The sequence below is a fragment of the Macaca thibetana genome, chromosome 3 (genome assembly GCF_024542745.1).
Source record: "Macaca thibetana thibetana isolate TM-01 chromosome 3, ASM2454274v1, whole genome shotgun sequence".
NCBI classification, from domain to species: domain Eukaryota; kingdom Metazoa; phylum Chordata; class Mammalia; order Primates; family Cercopithecidae; genus Macaca; species Macaca thibetana.
In genome coordinates, this window is record NC_065580.1 from 140,263,066 (window position 1) to 140,281,000 (window position 17,935).

At 53.0% G+C, this 17,935-nt stretch overlaps 3 protein-coding genes across 4 annotated transcripts in view; all 3 read right to left on the reverse strand.

The window, feature by feature from the left end:
- Positions 1-17,935, reverse strand: part of AP1S1 (adaptor related protein complex 1 subunit sigma 1) — a 339,237-nt gene that overhangs the window by 202,831 nt on the left and 118,471 nt on the right. The gene's annotated exons all lie outside the window — the stretch shown is intronic.
- Positions 2-10,187, reverse strand: LOC126950930 (mucin-3A-like). Its single transcript, XM_050784854.1, has 11 exons — positions 7,550-10,187; positions 7,258-7,443; positions 5,039-5,154; positions 4,541-4,605; positions 3,455-3,603; positions 2,892-2,957; positions 2,369-2,531; positions 1,636-1,809; positions 1,451-1,545; positions 1,239-1,291; positions 2-1,068 (listed from the first exon to the last, which is right to left on the reverse strand). Exons 1-11 carry the CDS (start codon positions 10,185-10,187, stop codon positions 1,027-1,029), a joined length of 3,747 nt encoding a protein of 1,248 aa, XP_050640811.1. The 3' UTR covers positions 2-1,026.
- Positions 13,578-15,982, reverse strand: LOC126950931 (mucin-3A-like). The gene is made up of 2 exons (XM_050784855.1): positions 14,371-15,982; positions 13,578-13,615 (listed from the first exon to the last, which is right to left on the reverse strand). Exons 1-2 carry the CDS (start codon positions 15,980-15,982, stop codon positions 13,578-13,580), a joined length of 1,650 nt encoding a protein of 549 aa, XP_050640812.1.

Here is a 17,935-nt window from a genome sequence, read left to right on the forward strand (position 1 = left end):
GAGGGGAAAAGGAGGGGATGGGTTTAAAAGGCAGTGGTGAGGTGAGAGGGGAGGGAGATTGAAGGGAGTGAGGAGGAGGGGGACTGAGGGGGCTGCCTTTCCTTGGGAACTGGGGAATTCATGCCCTGAACCCCCCAGGGGGCTCCAGGGGTGAGAGAAAGGGGTGGAGAATGGAGAATCGGGTAGGGGGTGATGGGGGGAAACAGCAGTCGGGGTATTTAGGGCTGGGGGAGTAGAGGCAGAACCGATGAATGGACCGGCTCAGAAGGGGAGAAGATACAAGGAATGAGAACAAGAGAAACGGGGAATTGGGCAACGGGGTGATGGGGGGAACAGCAGCTGGGGTATCCTAAGACACAGAGGCTATCTATACCTTGCTAGGGACCAGGATGTGAGGAGAGGAGGGAGGATTTAGGGCTGGGGGACTGGGGGGCAGGATGCTTGAAGGAACGGAGTCAGAAGGAGAGGACATCTAAGGAATGAGAGCAAGAGACACAGCAGGGAGTTAGATCAGGAGAGGACAGGAGATGGGATGGGCTGCAGGCTGCCTCCAGGTTCAAAGTAAGAAACAGGCAGTAGGGAATTGAGAGAAAATAGGAACCAGGGCCGGAGACCAGGCGAAGGACATGAGGATTGGAGGATCCGAGAGAGGCAATGGCAACATGAGGGCTGAGACGGGAGGGCAGAGTAGGACCCAGAATTGACCAAGTCCATGTGGTTTACACAACAATGGTGTGAGATATCACACAGGAATGTTGTACCCATTTTGCAGGTGAGGAAACTGAGGCTCCTTACTGACTTGCCCAAGGTTCCGCAGTGGAAGAGCCTGCACCTGAACTGCATCTCCTGATGGGTTTCAGCCAAGTTGGAAAGACAAGGATGGGATTTGGGGGAACAGTTTCATTTTGCCCAAGAACAGCAGGAGCCTGAGCTGCCCACGTCCTGGGGCCACCACTTGAAATGGACGCCGTGCAGAGCCTTGTGTCCCGGGCAGGGCAGAGGCGATGGTGACGGGGCCCGCAGGGCTCACACTGAGGACGAGGTCATCTCGGGTCTCTTGATGTGCACCTGTCACAGAGTCACAGTGAGGGAAGGGAAGGCGGAGCCACTGGTTTGGGCTGACAGGGAGGTCACTGCTGATCCGAGCCCAGCCCCCTCCTTGCCCTCTGGGGGTCGCCGAGGGAATCTGAAATGGAGGCTGGGAGAGTTCCTTGGGGTCCCCCACTTTAGCCCCTCACCTTCATAGTGGTGTCCACCTTCTCCAAGGCCACATGGAAATTTTTATCCTTGTCTAGAGAGAGACAGAGAAGAGGGGAGAAAGAGAAGGGGAGAGGGAGGGGACGGAAGAGAGAGGGGGATGGAGTAAATGCGAGGAAGGCAGGAAGGGCGTCTGTCCTCGCAGTGTTGCCCAGGAAAGCTCCTGCCTGCTTCCCCAGGAGGTGGGACTCACCTGGGTTTTCGTCGTCCTGGAAACCCCAGTTTGAAAAAGTGCCCACGACTTCCTCATCCCAGGTCTCGAACCATTTCCTGTCCTGGTCGCAGGACCTAGGTGGGGCCGCCGCGGTCAGACATAGCGGGCCCGCCTGGGGTCCCTTGGCCGCCCTCACCCCCCGGCCCCGCCCTCTGAGCGCTCACCGGTCTAGGCGCTGACCGCCCCACCATCCAGAGCGAACCGCCCAGAAGCCCAGCGCCAGCAGCAGCAGCAGCAGCAGCGCGGCGCCCGCCGTCAGGCCCCCGACCAGCGCCCTCCAGTGGATGGCCACCTCGCAGCGCGGGCCGGAGAACCAGTGCGTGTCCGTGGAGTAGCAGCTGCGGGAGATCGCAGGGTCAGACCCTCTTCACCTCTGGACTCGGGGTCCACGCGTGCACCTGGGCCCCACGGGGGCGGCCAGGGGACGGGGTCCCAGCCTAGGGCAGCGGGGGGTTCCACCCTATGGCAAGCGGGGGGGTTCCACCCTAGACAAGGGGCCGGGAATCCACCCTAGAACGAGGGGGCGGGGCTCTACCCTAGGTAACAGGGCGGGATTCCACCCTAGATCAAGCGGGCAGGGCTCCACCCTGGAAGGAGGGGGCGGGGTTCAACCCTAGAACGAGGGGGACGGGGCCCCACCCTAGAATGAGTGGTCCCAGAACGAAGGGACTGGACTCAACTCCATTAGGGGGACGGGGCTCCACCTTAGGGCAAGGGAGCAGAGCTCCAGGGCAAGGCTCCACCGTAGGGCAAGGGGAATGGGCTTGGAGCCGGACTCTGGGGACAAGGCTCCACCATAGGGCCTAGGGGCGGACCCGGGGCGGAGCATGGGGCGGGGCTTCATCTTAGAGTGCGAGGGCGGGGCTCGGCTGATGCTGATGGTCAGCGGTGCCTTACCGACAGGTGGGACCGCTCCTCTCCAGAACGCACTGGCCCTGGTGACAGTTGATGGCGTTGTCCACGCCCGACGTGCAATTGGTGACACAGCGGAGCCGGGTGGCCTCCTCCAAGGGGAAGTAGAACTTCTCATAGCCCGCGGGAGCGGCGCGGCGGCAGATGGCTGAGGGGTTGGGGAGAGGGTTGCACAGAGACAAGGACCTCATCCATTCTATTCAGAGGCCTGATAATGGTGCCTCTGAAAATGCGGGAGGAGGATTCCATTTCCGAGGTGGGATGCCGTGGGGTAGACCCTGGGATTCGATGAGGGGAGTCCAGCACCACCACCCTCACCCTCTCCTCGTGGCACATGCTGTCCTCAGGGGGAAGCCACTAATCAGCGCCAGGAAGGGCCGCCCTGGGCCATATCGCTTGCCTCCCCCAAAGGTCTCTCCCTGCCCCCGACTTCAATGGGCAAATGTCCCTGGTGGCTGGGATCAGAGCCACGGGAGAGCGACCACTCAGCCCTTTACCCCACCCTCACCTTCCGAGGTCAGCTCTGTCCTGCTGTTGTTGTTCACTTTGATGGAGTCAGGCTTAAAACACAGGGCTGTGGGAACACAGGCACAGATGGAATGGGAGGGGGAGGTCAAGGGGTTAAGGTCAAGGGGTTAAGGTCAAGGGGTTAAGGTCAAGGGGTTAAGGTCAAGGGGTTAAGGTCAAGGGGTTAAGGTCAAGGGGTTAGGACCAGGAAGCAGGACAGGCACAGGGAGGGCAGGGAGGGCTGTCTCTGTCTGGGGGAGTGTGGAGGGGCCACAAGGGAAGACTCCTGTTCCCTCCCTCATCTCCCCTGAATAATCTGAGGTCTTCAGCCATCCGGGAAATGCTGAGCATGACCATCAGGGGTTCTCTTGCCCAGTACCCAGGTCCTGGGGAGACCCTCCCTAGCCCCACCCTTGATGACGTTGTGTGTGGACTCATTCCCCTTCTCCCAACCTGCCAGAGGTACCATAGGGTTGGCACCCGAGCCCAGAGGGCCCCTGGCCCAGCTGGAGTGGGCTGGGGTGGCGACTCAGGCCCTGGCCCCTCCCTCCAGCCGGGGCTCACTCTGGGAGTCCTGGCAGCTGTCCGCATCCTGGCTGGCATTCTGTAGCGCCTCCTTCAGCGTCGTCTTCGCCTGCTCGTACTGGCTCCCCAGCTGGGAGCTGAAGGGCAGCTCCAGCAGGACCAGGTAGTCCACCACGATGCTGCCATTCCTGAGGGGTCCACGGCCTTAGAGAGTGCCCCAGCCAGGGGCACATGGGTCCTTGGAGGAGCACTCCAGAAGCAACCCAAAGTGCACCAGAAGCGGGAAAGGGGGCAGAGGTCCTGAGTCAGGATGCCACATGCATCCTTTTTAGAAGGAGCTGCCAGCATTCCTGACTTGGTCCGCCTGGGAAGGCAGGACAAGGAATAATTGACATAATTGACTTCCTGTCTCTGTGTGTTTTATAGAGACAAAGTCTGGCTCTGTCACCCAGGCTAGAGTGCAGTGGTGTAATTATAGCTCACTGCAGCCTCCAATTCCTGGGCTAAAGTGATCCTTACTCCTCAGCCTCCCAAGTATCTGGGACTACAGGTGTGCACTACCACACCGGGCTAATCATTTTACTATTATTATTATTACTATTTTTATTATTGTAGAGCTGGGTTCTCACTATGTTGCCCAGGCTGGTCTTGAACTGGTTTTAGGTGATCCACCCGCCTAGCCCTCCCAACGTGCTAAGATTGCAAGTGTGAGCCACCACATCTGGCCTGACGTTCTCCTTGTGTTGCATCAAGCCATCATCCACTGGCTCCCCTGGACGCTCTCTCCCTCTCTCCCTCTCTCTCTTTCTCTCTCTCTAATGCTGACCCACCCAGTAGAGCAGGGGCCAGTCAGAGGGCGAAGAAGTCACCGATCCAGGCACCACATTCCCACATGTCCCTGTAACTTCTCTCCTTCCAGTGTGCTGAAGAAGAGAGGTGCCATCTCTCCTCCAGAGAAATGGCCCCAGAAAACAATCTCAAAAAATACCCCAGGGAGTGATTCCTTATGTAGCCCCTCCACCCCTCTCTTTATAAAATCTGATGATTACAAAAGAATGGGTTTTTTCTGTGCACACATTCCCCCCCACCCAACACCGCCTCTGCGTCTCCAGATGGGTCTCCTACCTCAGGGACAGGATCTCCACACCCTTGAAGGTGAAGCCCCGCATGCCTGAAAAAATCTTCTGCATCTGAAACACCAAGGATCCCTGGGCTCACATCAAAACCTGCAGACCTGAGGGCACCCAGATGCCCAATCCCAGCTCCAGGGGAGCACCCTTCAATTCCCCTCCCCGGCTGGGAGCCATGGCTCACGCCTGTAATCCCAGCACTTTGGGAAGACAAGGTGGGTGGATCACTAGGTCAGGAGTTCGAGACCTGTCTGGCCAACATAGTGAAACCCCATCTCTACTAAAAATACAAAACATTAGCCGGGTGTGGTGGTGTGCACCTGTAATTCCAGCTATTCAGGAGGCTGAGGCAGGAGAATCACGTGAACCCAGGAGGGGGAGGTTGCAGTGAGCCAAGATCATGCCACTGCACTCCAGCCAGGACAATAGTGTGAGACTCCATCTCAAAAAAAAAAAAAAAAAAAAAAAAAATTCCCCTCTCCTTGCCCTTTACCTGATTCCAGAAGGTCTTGTTGAAATCCCTGTAGGCCTGAGAAGTGTTGTCATTGAGGTCCGGCGAGAACTCCTGATCGACAGATACTTCCATGCCCACCTCAGTCTCCACTACATCTGCACACAGCATGCATGTCCCCAGTCACTTCTCCATCTGCTTCCGTCTGAAGCCACCAACACCACCCCCTCCCCAACCCACAGGCTCCTCCTGCTGCTCCTCTCCAAGATCCCTGAGGACTGATGCCCACAGGCAGGAACAGATGTAGGAATTCCAGGATGCATTGTGCCTCGGAAGGCTGAGGCAGTAGAATCACTTGAACCCAGGAGGCGGAGGTTGTAGTGAGCCGAGATCGCATCACTGCACTCCAGCCTGGGCCACAGAGCGAGACTCCGTCTCTAGAAAATGAAAAACAAAGAGAGAGAGAGAGAAAGACAGAGAGAGAGAAAGAAAGGGAGAAAGCATTGTGTGAAGATGAGAGAAAGAAGGAGAGAAAGAAAGGAAAGAAAGAAAGGAAAGAAGGAAGGAAAGATAAAGAAAGAAGAAAGAAAGGAAAGAAAGAGGGAGGGAAGGAATGAAGGAAGGAAGGAGAAAGAAGAAAGAAAGAAAAAAAGAAAAAGAAAGAAAGAGAGAGAGAGAAAGAAAGAGAGAGAGAAAGAGAGAAAGAAAAAGGGAGGGAGGGAAGGAAGGAAGGAAGGAAAGAAAGAAGAAAGAAAGAAAGAAAGAAAGAAAGAAAGAAAGAAAGAAAGAAAGAGAAAGAAAGAAAGAAAAGAGAAGAGAAGAGAGAGACAGAAAGGAAGGAAGGAACGTGTGGAGATGAGGGAAAGCAGGCAGGAAGACAGCGGTCAGCCTGTGGTCCCTCCTGGCTGCCCGCATGGTGGGCGGGGATCCATGTCCAAATCCCCAGAACTGTGAGTATGCTACACTATATGGCAAGGGAGGATGAAGGGTGCAGATTGAATTCCATTGCTAATCAGCCTAACTTTTTTTTTTTATTGTTGAGATAGGGTCTCATTCGGTCATCTAGGCTGGAGTGCAATGGTGGGATCATAGCTCACTGCAACCTTGATTTCCCAGGCTCAAGTAATCCTCCCACCTCAGCCTCCCAAGTTACTGGGACCACAGGCATGAGCCACCATTCCCAGGTAATTTTTTAAAATTTTTTGTAGAGGTGGGGTTCTCGCTGTGTTGCCCAGGATGGTCATGAACTCCTGGCCTCAACCGATCTTCCCTCCTCAGCCTTCCAAACTGCAGGGATTATAAGACAATCAGCTGATTTTTGTTTTCCTTTGAGACAGTTTCACTCTCCCTCTGTCATCCAGGCTAGTGTGCAGTGGCTAAATCTCAGCTCACTGCAACATCCACATCCTGGATTCAAGCGATTCTCCTGCCTCAGCCTCCTGAGTAGTGAGGATTACAGGCACCTGCCACCATGCCCAACTAATTTTTGTATTTATAATAGAGACAGTTTCACCATGTTGGCCAGGCTGGTCTCGAAATCCTGACCTCAGGTGATCCTCCCGCCTCGGCCTCCCAAAGTGCTAGGATTACAGGTGTGAGCCACCGCGCCCAGCCTAATCAGCTGATCTTGAGAAAATTAACATAGACTATTTGGGGAGGAGGCAAAGTCATCACAAGAGTCCTTAACAGTGGAAGAAGCAATAGAGGAGGCCAGAGTTCATCAGAGGGAGATGAGGCTATGGCAGAAAGACACAGAGAGGTGCAGCCTTGCTGGCTTGGAAGATGGAGCCAGGGGCCCTGGCATACACAATGTTGGAGGCTCCAGAAGCTGCAAAGGGCAAAAAAATGTATTCTTTCCTGGAACCTCTGGAAGACAACACAGCCCTGGTGACGCCTTGATTTCAGCCCAGTGACACCCACATCAGATTTCTAATCTACAGAATTCTAACATGATAATGTCATGTTGTTTCAGCAGCGAGGCTTGTGTTTGTTGGTAGGGCGGCAGTTGGAAACTGATACAGCTCCAAGCAGCCCAAATCAGGAGATGACCCCAGGAGGGAGTGTGGTCCCAGCCACCTCCTAAGGGTGAGGATGGAGAGGAGCATGACATGGGGCAGTGGAGGGAATGGGAGAGATGGCAGGGAGGGAAGGACTGAGCAAAACGCCATGGGTGCCTCCAGGCCCCACAGAGGGGTAAGTCTGGGGAGAGTCAGTGACACCCTCTGGGAGGAAGTGCAGAAGGCATAGCTCTGGCGACTCACCTAGATCCACCTGTTCCACAGCAAACTCACAACGGGAACCATAGAAGGTGCTGGGGCACTGGCACTTGATGTTATCCCACTGACCCCCGTTGAGGCAGCTGGTCTGGAACTGACAGCGGTCCCCAGAGAACCCCGGACGGCAAGCACACTGGCCCTGTTCCCAGGTGCCACCATTGTCACAGGTGCCTGGGAAACACAAGAAACAAGGGAAGTTCAGGATAAAGCCTGATCTCGGTGACATAGAAATTTTGCAGGGAAGGAAGGAGGGGAACAGAGAGGCAGAAGGTCCAACCTGCAGTGGTGGTCAACGTTGACTGTGTGGTCGTCTGAGAAGTGGTGGGAGTTGTCCTGCGCGATGTAAGGGTGGTAGGAGTCTGGGTAGTGGCCACTGGTGTCTCTGAAGTCCTGGTGGTGGATGGGGAGGAGTGTGCTGACTTGCTTGAAGTCCTCAGGATGGTCGGAAGGCTACTGCTTGGTTTCGTGGTGAGTGGGATGGTAGAGACGCCAGGAAGATGTGGGGGGGTCACAAAGCTGGTGCTCAGCCAGGTCTCACTGGTGGGCATTTCAGTACTTGTGAAAACCGTGTTTGTGGGTACAGTCCCAGTGCCAGTGGAACTGGAAGCATTCGTTGTGATGCTGGACTCACTTTCTGGCGTCATGGAAGAAGTGTCCATATATGTAGCAAGGGTAGTTTGCATACTGATGGAGCTAGGACAGGTGACCATTTCAGTAGTAAAGGGAAGCACTGTTAATGGGGTGGGGGGAGGAGAAGTAGCTTCAGTGCTGGAATCCATTTCAACACACGGATCAGTGGGAGAGGCAGGGACTATGGTAATTGTTATAGTTTCTGGACAGGGTGTGGTGGAGGGAAGGGAAATATAAGAAAAGGGGGTTATTTCAGTGAGAGCTGTGGTCAGAGAGGAGCTGGTTGGAGAAGTGCTGGTGGTTGCAGAGGAAGAGAGAGTAGGAAAGGCTGTGATAGAAGAGGAGCCCACATTTTCTGTACTGAAAGTGTATGCTGAAGAAGGAACAGAATGAGTGGTGGTATAGAACAGTGGAGTTATGCTGGTAGAAGACAGAGAAGAGGACATGATGATAGTGGGTGTTGAGGACCAGATGATGGTACTAAAAGAAGTCAAGATTGCATTTGTAGATGTACTTCCCCTAGTGAAAGATTCTGTAGTGAACTCACTTGTAGATGTGAGTGAAGTTTGCAATGAGGGAGTAGAAGCACTTGTTTGAAGGGTGGAGGAACGTGTGCTAGGAATGGGAACCTGTGATGTTGACATGATCGTGCTCAAGGCTGTTGATGGAGTAAGAGTGTGAAGAGTGGACGTGGAGGAGTCTGTACTTCCAAAGGTGACAGTAGTAGGTACAGGAAATGTTTGGGTCCCGGTAGCAGATGTCAGTACAGGAGCGGTCTGTGTTGGGGTTTCAGGTGTAACAACAATACTTGTGCTAAAGGAAGTGATTGGGGTGTTCTCAGTACTTCTGAGGGTCGTTCTCACAGTGGACATGGTGGGAGAGGTTGTGCCCACAAGGGATGATGTTTCTGTGCTTTGGATGGAGGGAGAAGATGAAATGATGTGTGTTGGGGTTGGTAACCTACTGATATCAGTGGGTATAGAGGGAAGATCTGTGGTTGTAGTCAATGAAGTGCTGGTTCCCACAGATGAGGGGGTGAGAGTTCGTACGGTTGTGGTCAGGATGTCTGTACTCAGAGAAGCTGGGGTTACAGGTGTGGAAGTCACCCCAGTCTCTGAGGTAGTAAAATGTGAGGTGATGGCAGTTGTGGATGTGCTGACTGTGGAGTAGCTGGTTGAAGAAGTGAAGCTTGGAGTAATATGTGAGCTGGTGTCAGTGGTGGTGATGGAAGAAGTGAAGGTGGGAGTACCAGGTGAGGTGGTCTCGGTGGTGGTGATTGAAGAACTGAAGCTGGGAGTACTGTGAGAGGTTGTCAGAGTCGTGGTGATTAAAGAAGTGAAGCTGAGAGTACTTTGTGAGGTGGTCTCGGTGGTGGTGATTGAAGAAGTGAAGCTGGGAGTACCGTGTAAGGTCGTCTCACTGGTGGTGATTGAAGAAGTGAGGCCAGGAGTAATGTGTGAGGTTGTCTCGGTGGTGGTGACCGAGGAAGTGAGGCCAGGAGTACTGTGTGATGAGGTCTCAGTTGTGGTGATCAAAGAAGTGAAGCTGGGAGTACTGTGCAATGTAGTCTCAGTAGTGCTGACCGAAGATGTGAAGCTGGCAGTACTGTGTGAGGTGGTCTTGGTAGTGGTGATCGAAGAAGTGTAGCTTGGTGTACTGTATGAGGTGGTTTCGGTGGTGGTGATCGAAGAAGTGAAGCTGGGAGTACTGTGGGATGTGGTCTCAGTGGTGGTGATCGAAGAAGTGAAGCTCGGAGTACTGTCTGAAGTGGTCTTGGTAGTGGTGATCAAAGAAGTGAAGCTGGGAGTACTGCGTGAGGTGGTCTCAGTGGTGGTGATCGAAGAAGTGTAGCTGGGTGTACTGTGTGAGGTGGTTTCAGTGGTGGTGATTGAAGAAGTGAAACTGGGAGTACTGTGTGAGGGGGTCTCGCTGGTTGTGATTGAAGAAGTGAAGCTGGGAGTATTGTGTGAGGTGGTCTTGGTAGTCGTGATTGAGGTAATGAAGCTGGGAGTACTGTGCAGGGGGGTCTCGGTGGTGGCGATTAAGGTAGTGTAGCTGGGAGTACTGTGTGAGGTGGTCTCGGTGATAGTGATCGAAGAAGTGAAGCTGGAAGTACTGTGTGAGGGGGTCTCCCTGGTGGTGATTGAAGAAGTGAAGCTGGGAGTACTGCGGGATATGGTCTCGGTGTTGGTGATCGAAGAAGTGAAGCTGCGAGTACTGTGTGAGGTGGTCTCTGTGGTGATCAAAGAAGTGTAGCTGGGCATACTGTGGAATGTGGTCTCCATGGTGGTGTTCGAAGAAGTGAAGCTGGGTGTACTGTATGAAGTGCTCTCGGTGGTCATGGTTGAAGAAGTGAAGCTGGGAGTACTTGGCAGGGGGGTCTCAGTGGTGGTGATCAAAGAAGTGAAACTGGGAGTACTGTGGGAGGTGGTCTTGGTTGTGGTGATCGAAGAAGTGAAGCTGGAAGTACTGTGTGAGGGGGTCTCCGTGGTGGTGATTGAAGAAGTGTAGCTGGGTGTACTATATGAAGTGCTCTCGGTGGTCGTGGTTGAAGAAGTGAAGCTGGGAGTACTGTGTGATGGGGTCTCACTGGTGATGATTGAAGAAGTGAAGCTGTGAGTACTATGTGATATGGTCTCAGTGGTGGTAATTGAGGCAGTGAAGCTGGGAGTAGTCTGTGAAGGGGTCACAGTGGTGGTGATTGAGGTAGTGTCGCTGGGAGTACTATGTGAGGGAATCTTGGTGGTGGTGATCGAGGAAGTGAAGCTGGGAGTACTGTGGGATGTGGTCTTGGTGGTGGTGATCAAAGAAGTGAAACTGTGAGTATTCTGTGGTGTGGTCTCAGAGGTGACAATTGAAGAAGTGAAGCTGGGAGTACTGTGTGAGGGGGTCTCGCTGGTGATGATTGAAGAAGTGAAGCTGGGAGTACTGTGTGAGGTGGTCTCGGTGGTGGTGATTGAGGTAGTGTCGCTGGGAGTACTTGTGAGGGGGACTTGGTGGTGGTGACTGAAGAAGTGAAGCTGGGAGTATTGTGGGATGTGGTCTCAGTGGTGGTGATCAAAGAACTGTAGCTGGGAGTACTGTGGGAGGTTGTCTCGGTGGTGGTGATTGAAGAAGTGAAGTGGGGAGTACTGTGTGAGGGGGTCTTGCTGGTGGTGATTGAAGAAGTGAAGCTGGGAGTACTATGTGAAGTGGTCTCCGTGGTGGTAATTGAGGTAGTGAAGCTTGGAGTACTGTGTGAGGGGGTCTTGGTTGTGGCGATTGAAGAAGTGAAGCTGGGAGTACTGTGGGATGTGGTCTCCATGCTGGTGATCAAAGAAGTGAAGCTGGGAGTACTGGGTGGGGTGGTCTCGGTGGTGGTAATTGAAGAAGTGAAGCTGGGAGTATTGTGGGATGTGGTCTCAGTGGTGGTGATCGAAGAAGTGAAGCTGGGAGTACTGTGTGAGGTGGTCTCAGTGGTGGTGATTGGAGAAGTGAATCTGGGAGAACTGTGTGAGGCAGTCTCGGTAGTGGTGATTGAAGAAGTGAAGCTGGGAGTGCTGTGGGATGTGGTCTCCGTGATGCTGATTGAAGAGGTCGAGCTGGGAGTACTGTGTGATGGGGTCTCCCTGGTGTTGATCAAAGAAGTGTAGCTGGGAGTACTATGTGAGGTGGTCTTGGTGGTGGTGATCCAAGAAGTAAAGCTGGGAGTGCTTTGGGAGGTGGTCTCGGTGGTGGTGATCGAACAAGTGAAGCTTGGAGTGCTGTGGGATGTGGTTTCGATGGTGGTGACTGAAGAATTGAAGCTGGGAGTACTGTGGGATGTGGTCTCGGTGGTGGTGATTGAAGAAGTGAAGCTGGGATCACTGTGTGAGGTGGTCTCGGTAATGGTGATCAAGGAAGTGAAGCTGGGAGTATTGCGTGAGGTTGTCTCTGTGGTGGTGATCGAAGAAGTGAAGCTGGGAGTACTGTGTGAAGGGGTCTCGGTTGTGGGGATAAAAGAAATGTAACTGGGAGTGCTGCTTGAGGTGGACTCTGTGGTGGTGATTGAAGAAGTGAAGCTTGGAGTACAGGGTGAGGTGGTCTCAGTGGTGGTGATCAAAGAAGTGTAGCTGAGTGTACTGTGTGAGGTGCTGTCGTTGGACGTTATTGAAGAAGTGAAGCTGGGAGTACTGTGTGAGGGGATCTCGCTGGTGGTGATTGAAGAACTGAAGCTGGGAGTATTGTGTGAGATGGTCTCCGTGGTGGTAACTGAGGTAGTGAAGCTGGGAGTACTCTGTGAGAGGGTCTCAGTGGTGAGGGGATCTCTGTATGAGGGGGTCTCGGTGGTGGCGATCGAAGAAGTGAAGCTGGGAGTACTGTGGGATGTGGTCTTCATGGTGGTGATCAAAGAAGTGAAGCTGGGAGTACAGGGTGGGGTGATCTCAGTGGTGGTGATTGAAGAAGTGAAGCTGGGAGTACTGTGTGAGATGGTCTCGGTGGTGGTAATTGAGATAGTGAAGCTGGGAGTACTCTGTGAGAGTGTCTCAGTGGTGGTGATTGAGGTAGTGTAGCTGGGAGTACTGTATGACAGGGTCTCCCTGGTGGTGACTGAAGAAGTGAAGCTGGGAGTACTGTGGGATGTGGTCTTCATGGTGGTGATCAAGGAAGTGAAGCTGGCAGTACTGTGTGAGGTGGTCTCTGTGGTGATGATCGAAGAAGTGAAGCTGGGAGAACTGTATGAGTCAGTCTCAGTGGTGGTGATTGAAGAATGGAAGCTGGGAGTGCTGTGGGATGTGGTCTCAGTGGTGGTTATCGAAGAAGTGAAGCTGGGATTACTGTGTGAAGAGGTCTCCGGGCTGGTAATCAAAGAAATATAGCTGGGAGTACTGTGTGAGGTGGTCCCTGTTGTGGTGATTGAGGAAGTGAAGCTGGGAATACTGTTTGAGGGGGTCTCGGTGGTGGTGATTGAAGAAGTGAAGCTGTGAGTACTGTGTGATGTGATCTCCGTGATGGTGATTGAAGAAGTGAAACTGGGAGTATTGTGTGAGGGAATCTCGCTGGTGGTGATTGAAGAAGAGAAGCTGGGAGTACTGTGTGAGGTGGTCTCAGTGGTGATGATTGAAGTAGTGAAGCTGGGAGTACTGTGGGATGTGGTCTCACTGGTGGCAATTGAAGAAGTGAAGCTGCGAGTAGTGTGTGAGGTGGTCTCGGTGGTGGCGATCAAAGAAGTGAAGCTGGGAGGGCTTTGGGAGGTGGTCTTCGTGGTGGTGATTGAAGAAGTGAAGCCTGGATTGCTGGGAGATGTGGTATTGGTGTTGGTGATCGAAGAACTGAAGCTGGGAGTACTGTGAGATGTGGTCTCAGTGGTGGTGATCAAAGAAGTGAAGCTGGGAGTACTCTGGGATATGGTCTCGGTGGTGGTGATCGAAGCAGTTAAGCTGGGAGTACTGTGTGAGGTGGTCTCGGTTATGGTGATAAAAGAATTGTAGCTGGGAGTGCTGCTTGAGGTGATCTCGGTGGTGGTGATTGAAGAAGTGAAGCTGGGAGTATTGTGTGAGGTGGTCTCCCTGGTGGTGATAGAAGAAGTGAAGCTGGGAGCACTGTGTGAGATGGTCTTGTTGGTGGTGATTGAAGAAGTGAAGCTGGGAGTACTGTGTGAGGGGGTCTCGCTGGTGGTGATTGAAGAAGTGAAGCTGGGAGTACTGTGTGAGGTCTCAGTGGTAGTAATTGAGGTAGTGAAGCTGGTAGTACTCTGTGAGGGGGTCTCAGTGGTGGTGATTGAGGTAGTGTAGCTGGGAATACTGTGTGAGGGGGTCTCGGTGGTGGTGATTGAAGAAGTGAAGCCGGGAGTACTATGGGATGTAATCTCCGTGGTGGTGATCAAAGAAGTGAAGCTGGGAGTACTGGGTGGGGTGGTCTCGGTGGTGATGATTGAAGAAGTGAAGCTGGGAGTATTGTGGGATGTGGTCTCAGTGGTGGTGATCGAAGGAGTGAAGCTGGGAGTACTGTGTGAGGTGGTCTTTGTGGTGGTAATCCAAGAAGCGAAGCTGGGAATGCTGTGGGATGTGGCCTCGGTGGTGGCGATTGAAGAAGTGAAGCTGGGAGTACTATGAGAGGTAGTCTGTGTTGTGGTGATTAAAGAAGTGAAGCTGGGAATGCTGTGTGTGGGGGTGTTGGTGGTGGTGATTGAAGAAGTGAAGCTGGGAGTGCTTTGGGAGGTGGTCTTGGGGGTGGTGATTAAAGAAGTGAAGCTGGGAGAACTGTGGGACATGGCCTCGGTGGTGGTGATCAAAGAAGTTAAGCTGGGAGTACTCTGCGAGGTGGTCTCGGTTATGGTGATGGAAGAAGTGAAGCTGGAAGTACTGTTTGAGGGGGTCTCTGTGGTGGTGATCGAAGAAGAGAAGCTGGGAGTACTGTGTGAGGTGGTCTCGGTTGTGGTGATAAAAGAAGTGCATCTAGGAGTGCTGTTTGAGGTGGTCTCAGTGGTGGTGATTGAGGGAGGGAAACTTGGAGCACTGGGTGAGATATTCTCGGTGGTGGTGATTGAAGAAGTGAAAGTGAGAGTACTGGATGACGTGGTCTTGGCGGTGGTGATTGAAGAAGTGAAGCTGGGAGTACTGTGTGAAGTGGTCTCGGTGATAGTGATCGAAGAAGTGTAGCTGGGAGTACTGTGTGAGGTGGTCCCGGTTGTGGTGATTGAAGAAGTGAAGCTGGGAATACTGTGTGATGGGGTCTCGGTGGTGGTGATTGAAGAAGTGAAGCTGGCAGTACTGTGTGAGGAGGTCTCGCTGGTGATGATCAAAGAAGTGTAGCTGGGAGTACCATGTGAAGTAGTCTCAGTGGTGGTGATTGAGGTAGTGAAGCTGGGAGTACTGTGTAAGGTGGTCTCACTAGTGGTGATTGAGGTAGTATAGCTGGGAGTACTGTGTGAGGTGGTCTCGTTGATGGTGATTGAAGAAGTGAAGCTGAGAGTACTGTGTGGTGGGGTCTCAGAGGTGGTTATCGAAGAAGTGAAGCTGGAAGTACTGTGTGTGGGGGTCTCCATGGTGGTGATTGAAGAAGTGAAGTTGGGAGTACTGTGTGAGGTGGTCTCTGTGGTGGTGATTGAAGAAGTAAAGCTGGGAGTACTGCGGGAGGTGGTCTCGGTCGTGGCGATTGAAGAAGTGATGCTTGGAGTGCTGTGGGATGTGGTCTCGGTGGTCGTGATCGTAGAGGTGATGCTGGGAGTACTGGGTGGGGTGGTCTCAGTGGTGGTGATCGACGAAGTGAAGCTGGGAGTACTGTGAGAAGTGGTCTCTGTGGTGATGATAGAAGAGGTGAAGCTGGGAGTGCTGTGGGAGGTGGTCTCGGTGGTGGTGATCATAGAGGTGATGCTGAGAGTCCTGGGTGGGGTGGTCTCTGTTGTTGTGATCAAAGAAATGAAGCTGGAAGTACTGTGTGAGGGGGTCTCGGTGGTGGTGATCGAAGAAGTGAAGCTGGGAATACTGTGTGAGGTGGTCTCGGTTGTGGTGATAAAAGAAGTGTAGCTGGCAGTGCTGTTTGAGGTGGTCTCGGTGGTGGTGATTGAAGAAGTGACGCTGGGAGTACTCTGTGAAGTGGTCTCAGTAGTGGTGATCGAAGAAGTGATGCTGGGAGTACTCTGTGAAGTGCTCTCAGTGATTGCGATCGAAGAAGTGTAGCTGGGTGAAATGTGTGAGGTGGTCTCGTTGGTGGTGATTGAAGAAGTGAAGCTGGGAGTACTGTGTGAGGGGGTCTCGCTGGTGGTGTTTAAAGAAGTGAAGCTGGGAGTACTCTGTGAGTGCGTCTCCGTGGTGCTAATCGAAGAAGTAAAGCTGGGAGTACTGTGTGAGGTGGTCTCGGTTGCGGTTATCAAGGAAGTGAAGCTGGAAGTACTGTGTGAGGAGGTCTCTGTGGTGGTGATCAAAGAAGTGAAGCTGGGAGTACTATGTGAGTTGGTCTCGGTTTTGGTGATCAAGGACGTGTACCTGGGAGTGCTGTATGAGGTGGTCTCGGTGGTGGTGATTGAAGAAGTGAAGGTGGGAATACTGTGTGAAGTGGTCTCTGTGGTGGTGATCGAAGAAGTAAAGCTGGGAGTACTGTGGGAGGTGGTCTCGGTCATGGTGATTGAAGAAGTGTAGCTGGGTGTACAGTGTGAGGTGGTCTCGGTGGTGGTGATAGAAGAAGTGAAGCTGGGAGTACTGTTTAATGTGGTCTCGGTGATGGTGATCAAAGAAGTGAAGCTCGGAATACTGTGTGAGGAGGTCTCTGTGGTGGTGATCGAAGAAGTGAAGCTGGGAGTACTATGTGAGGTGGTCTCGGTTTTGGTGATCAAGGACGTGTACCTGGGAGTGCTGTGTGAAGTGGTCTCGGTGGTGGTGATTGAAGAAGTGAAGCTGGGAGTACTGGGTGAGGTGGTCTCTGTGGTGATGATCAAAGAAGTGAAGCTGGGAGTACTATGTGAGGGGGTCTCAGTGGTGGTGATTAAAGAAGTGAAACTGAGAGTACTGTGCGATGTGGTCTCTGTGGTGGTGATTGAAGAAGTGAAGCTGGGAGTACTGTGTGGGGTGGTCTCGGTGGTGGTGATTGAGGAAGTGAAGCTGGGAGTATTGTGGGATGTGGTCTCGGTGGTGGTGCTCGAAGAAGTGAAGTTGGGAGTACCGTGTGAGTGGGTCTCAGAGGTGGTTATGGAAGAAGTGAAGCTAGAAGTACTGTGTGAGGGGGTCTCGGTGGTGGTGATCGAGGAAGTGAATCTGGGAGTACTGTGTGAGGCGGTCTCGGTAGTTCTGATTGAAGATGTGTAGCTGGGTGTACTGTGGGAGCTGGTCTCGATGGTGGTGATTGAAGAAGTGAAGCTGGGAGTACTGGGTGAGGTGGTCTCTGTGGTGGTGATCGAAGAAGTGAAGCTGGGAGTACTATGTGAGGGGGTCTCAGTGGTGGTGATTGAAGAAGTGAAACTGGGAGAACTGTGGGATGTGGTCTCTGTGGTGGTGATTGAAGAAGTGAAGCTGGGAGTACTGTGTGGGGTGGTCTCGGTGGTGGTGAGTGAGGAAGTGAAGCTGGAAGTATTGTGGGATGTGGTCTCAGTGGTGGTGGTCGAAGAAGTGAAGTTGGGAGTACCGTGTGAGTGGGTCTCAGAGGTGGTTATGGAAGAAGTGAAGCTGGAAGTACTGTGTGAGGGAGTCTCGGTGGTGGTGATCGAGGAAGTGAAGCTGGGAGTACTGTGTGAGGTGGTCTCGGTGGTTCTGATCGAAGAAGTGTAGCTGGGTGTACTGTGGGAGCTGGTCTCGATGGTGGTGATTGAAGAAGTGAAGCTGGGAGTACTGGGTGAGGTGGTCTCAGTGGTGGTGATTGAAGAAGTGAAGCTGGGAGTACTATGTGAGGGGGTCTCAGTGGTGGTGATTGAAGAAGTGAAACTGGGAGTACTGTGGGATGTGGTATCGGTGGTGGTGATTGAAGAAGTGAAGCTGGGAGTACTGTGTGGGGTGGTCTCGGTGGTGGTGATTGAGGGAGTGAAGCTGGGAGTATTGTGGGATGTGGTCTCGGTGGTGGTGGTCGAAGAAGTGAAGTTGGGAGTACCGTGTGAGTGGGTCTCAGAGGTGGTCATGGAAGAAGTGAAGCTGGAAGTACTCTGTGAGTGGGTCTCGGTGGTCGTGATAGATGAAGTGAATCTGGGAGTACTGTGTGAGGTGGTCTCGGTGGTTCTGATCGAAGAAGTGTAGCTGGGTGTACTGTGGGAACTGGTCTCGATGGTGGTGATTGAAGAAGTGAAGCTGGGAGTACTGGGTGAAGTGGTCTCAGTGGTAGTGATCAAAGAAGTGAAGCTGGGAGTACTATGTGAGGGGGTCTCAGTGGTGGTGATTGAAGAAGTGAAACTGGGAGTACTGTGGGATGTGGTCTCTGTGGTGGTGATTGAAGAAGTGAAGCTGGGAGTACTGTGTGGGGTGGTCTCGGTGGTGGTGATTGAAGTAGTGAAGCTGAGAGTATTGTGGGATGTGGTCTCGGTGGTGGTGGTCAAAGAAGTGAAGTTGGGAGTACTGTGTGAGTGGGTCTCAGAGGTGGTTATGGAAGAAGC

Bases quoted from the DNA above. Each gene is read 5' to 3' on its own strand.
- LOC126950930 (XM_050784854.1), bottom strand. From the start codon at position 10,187: ATGGAGACCACATTCCACAGTATGCCCAGCTACACTTCTTTGATCACC. The intron at 5,155-7,257 runs GTGAGTCGCCAG...TGCTGTGTGCAG, and splicing joins TGTGGAACAGGTGGATCTAG to ATGTAGTGGAGACTGAGGTG. The intron at 1,546-1,635 runs GTGAGCGCTCAG...GGCCCCACCTAG, and splicing joins GGCGGTCAGCGCCTAGACCG to GTCCTGCGACCAGGACAGGA.
- LOC126950931 (XM_050784855.1), bottom strand. From the start codon at position 15,982: ATGACCGAGACCACCTCCCACAGTACTCCCAGCTTTACTTCTTCGATC. The intron at 13,616-14,370 runs GTTTCCCTCCCT...ACCCCCTCACAG, and splicing joins TATCTCACCCAGTGCTCCAA to AGTACTACCAGCTTCACTAC.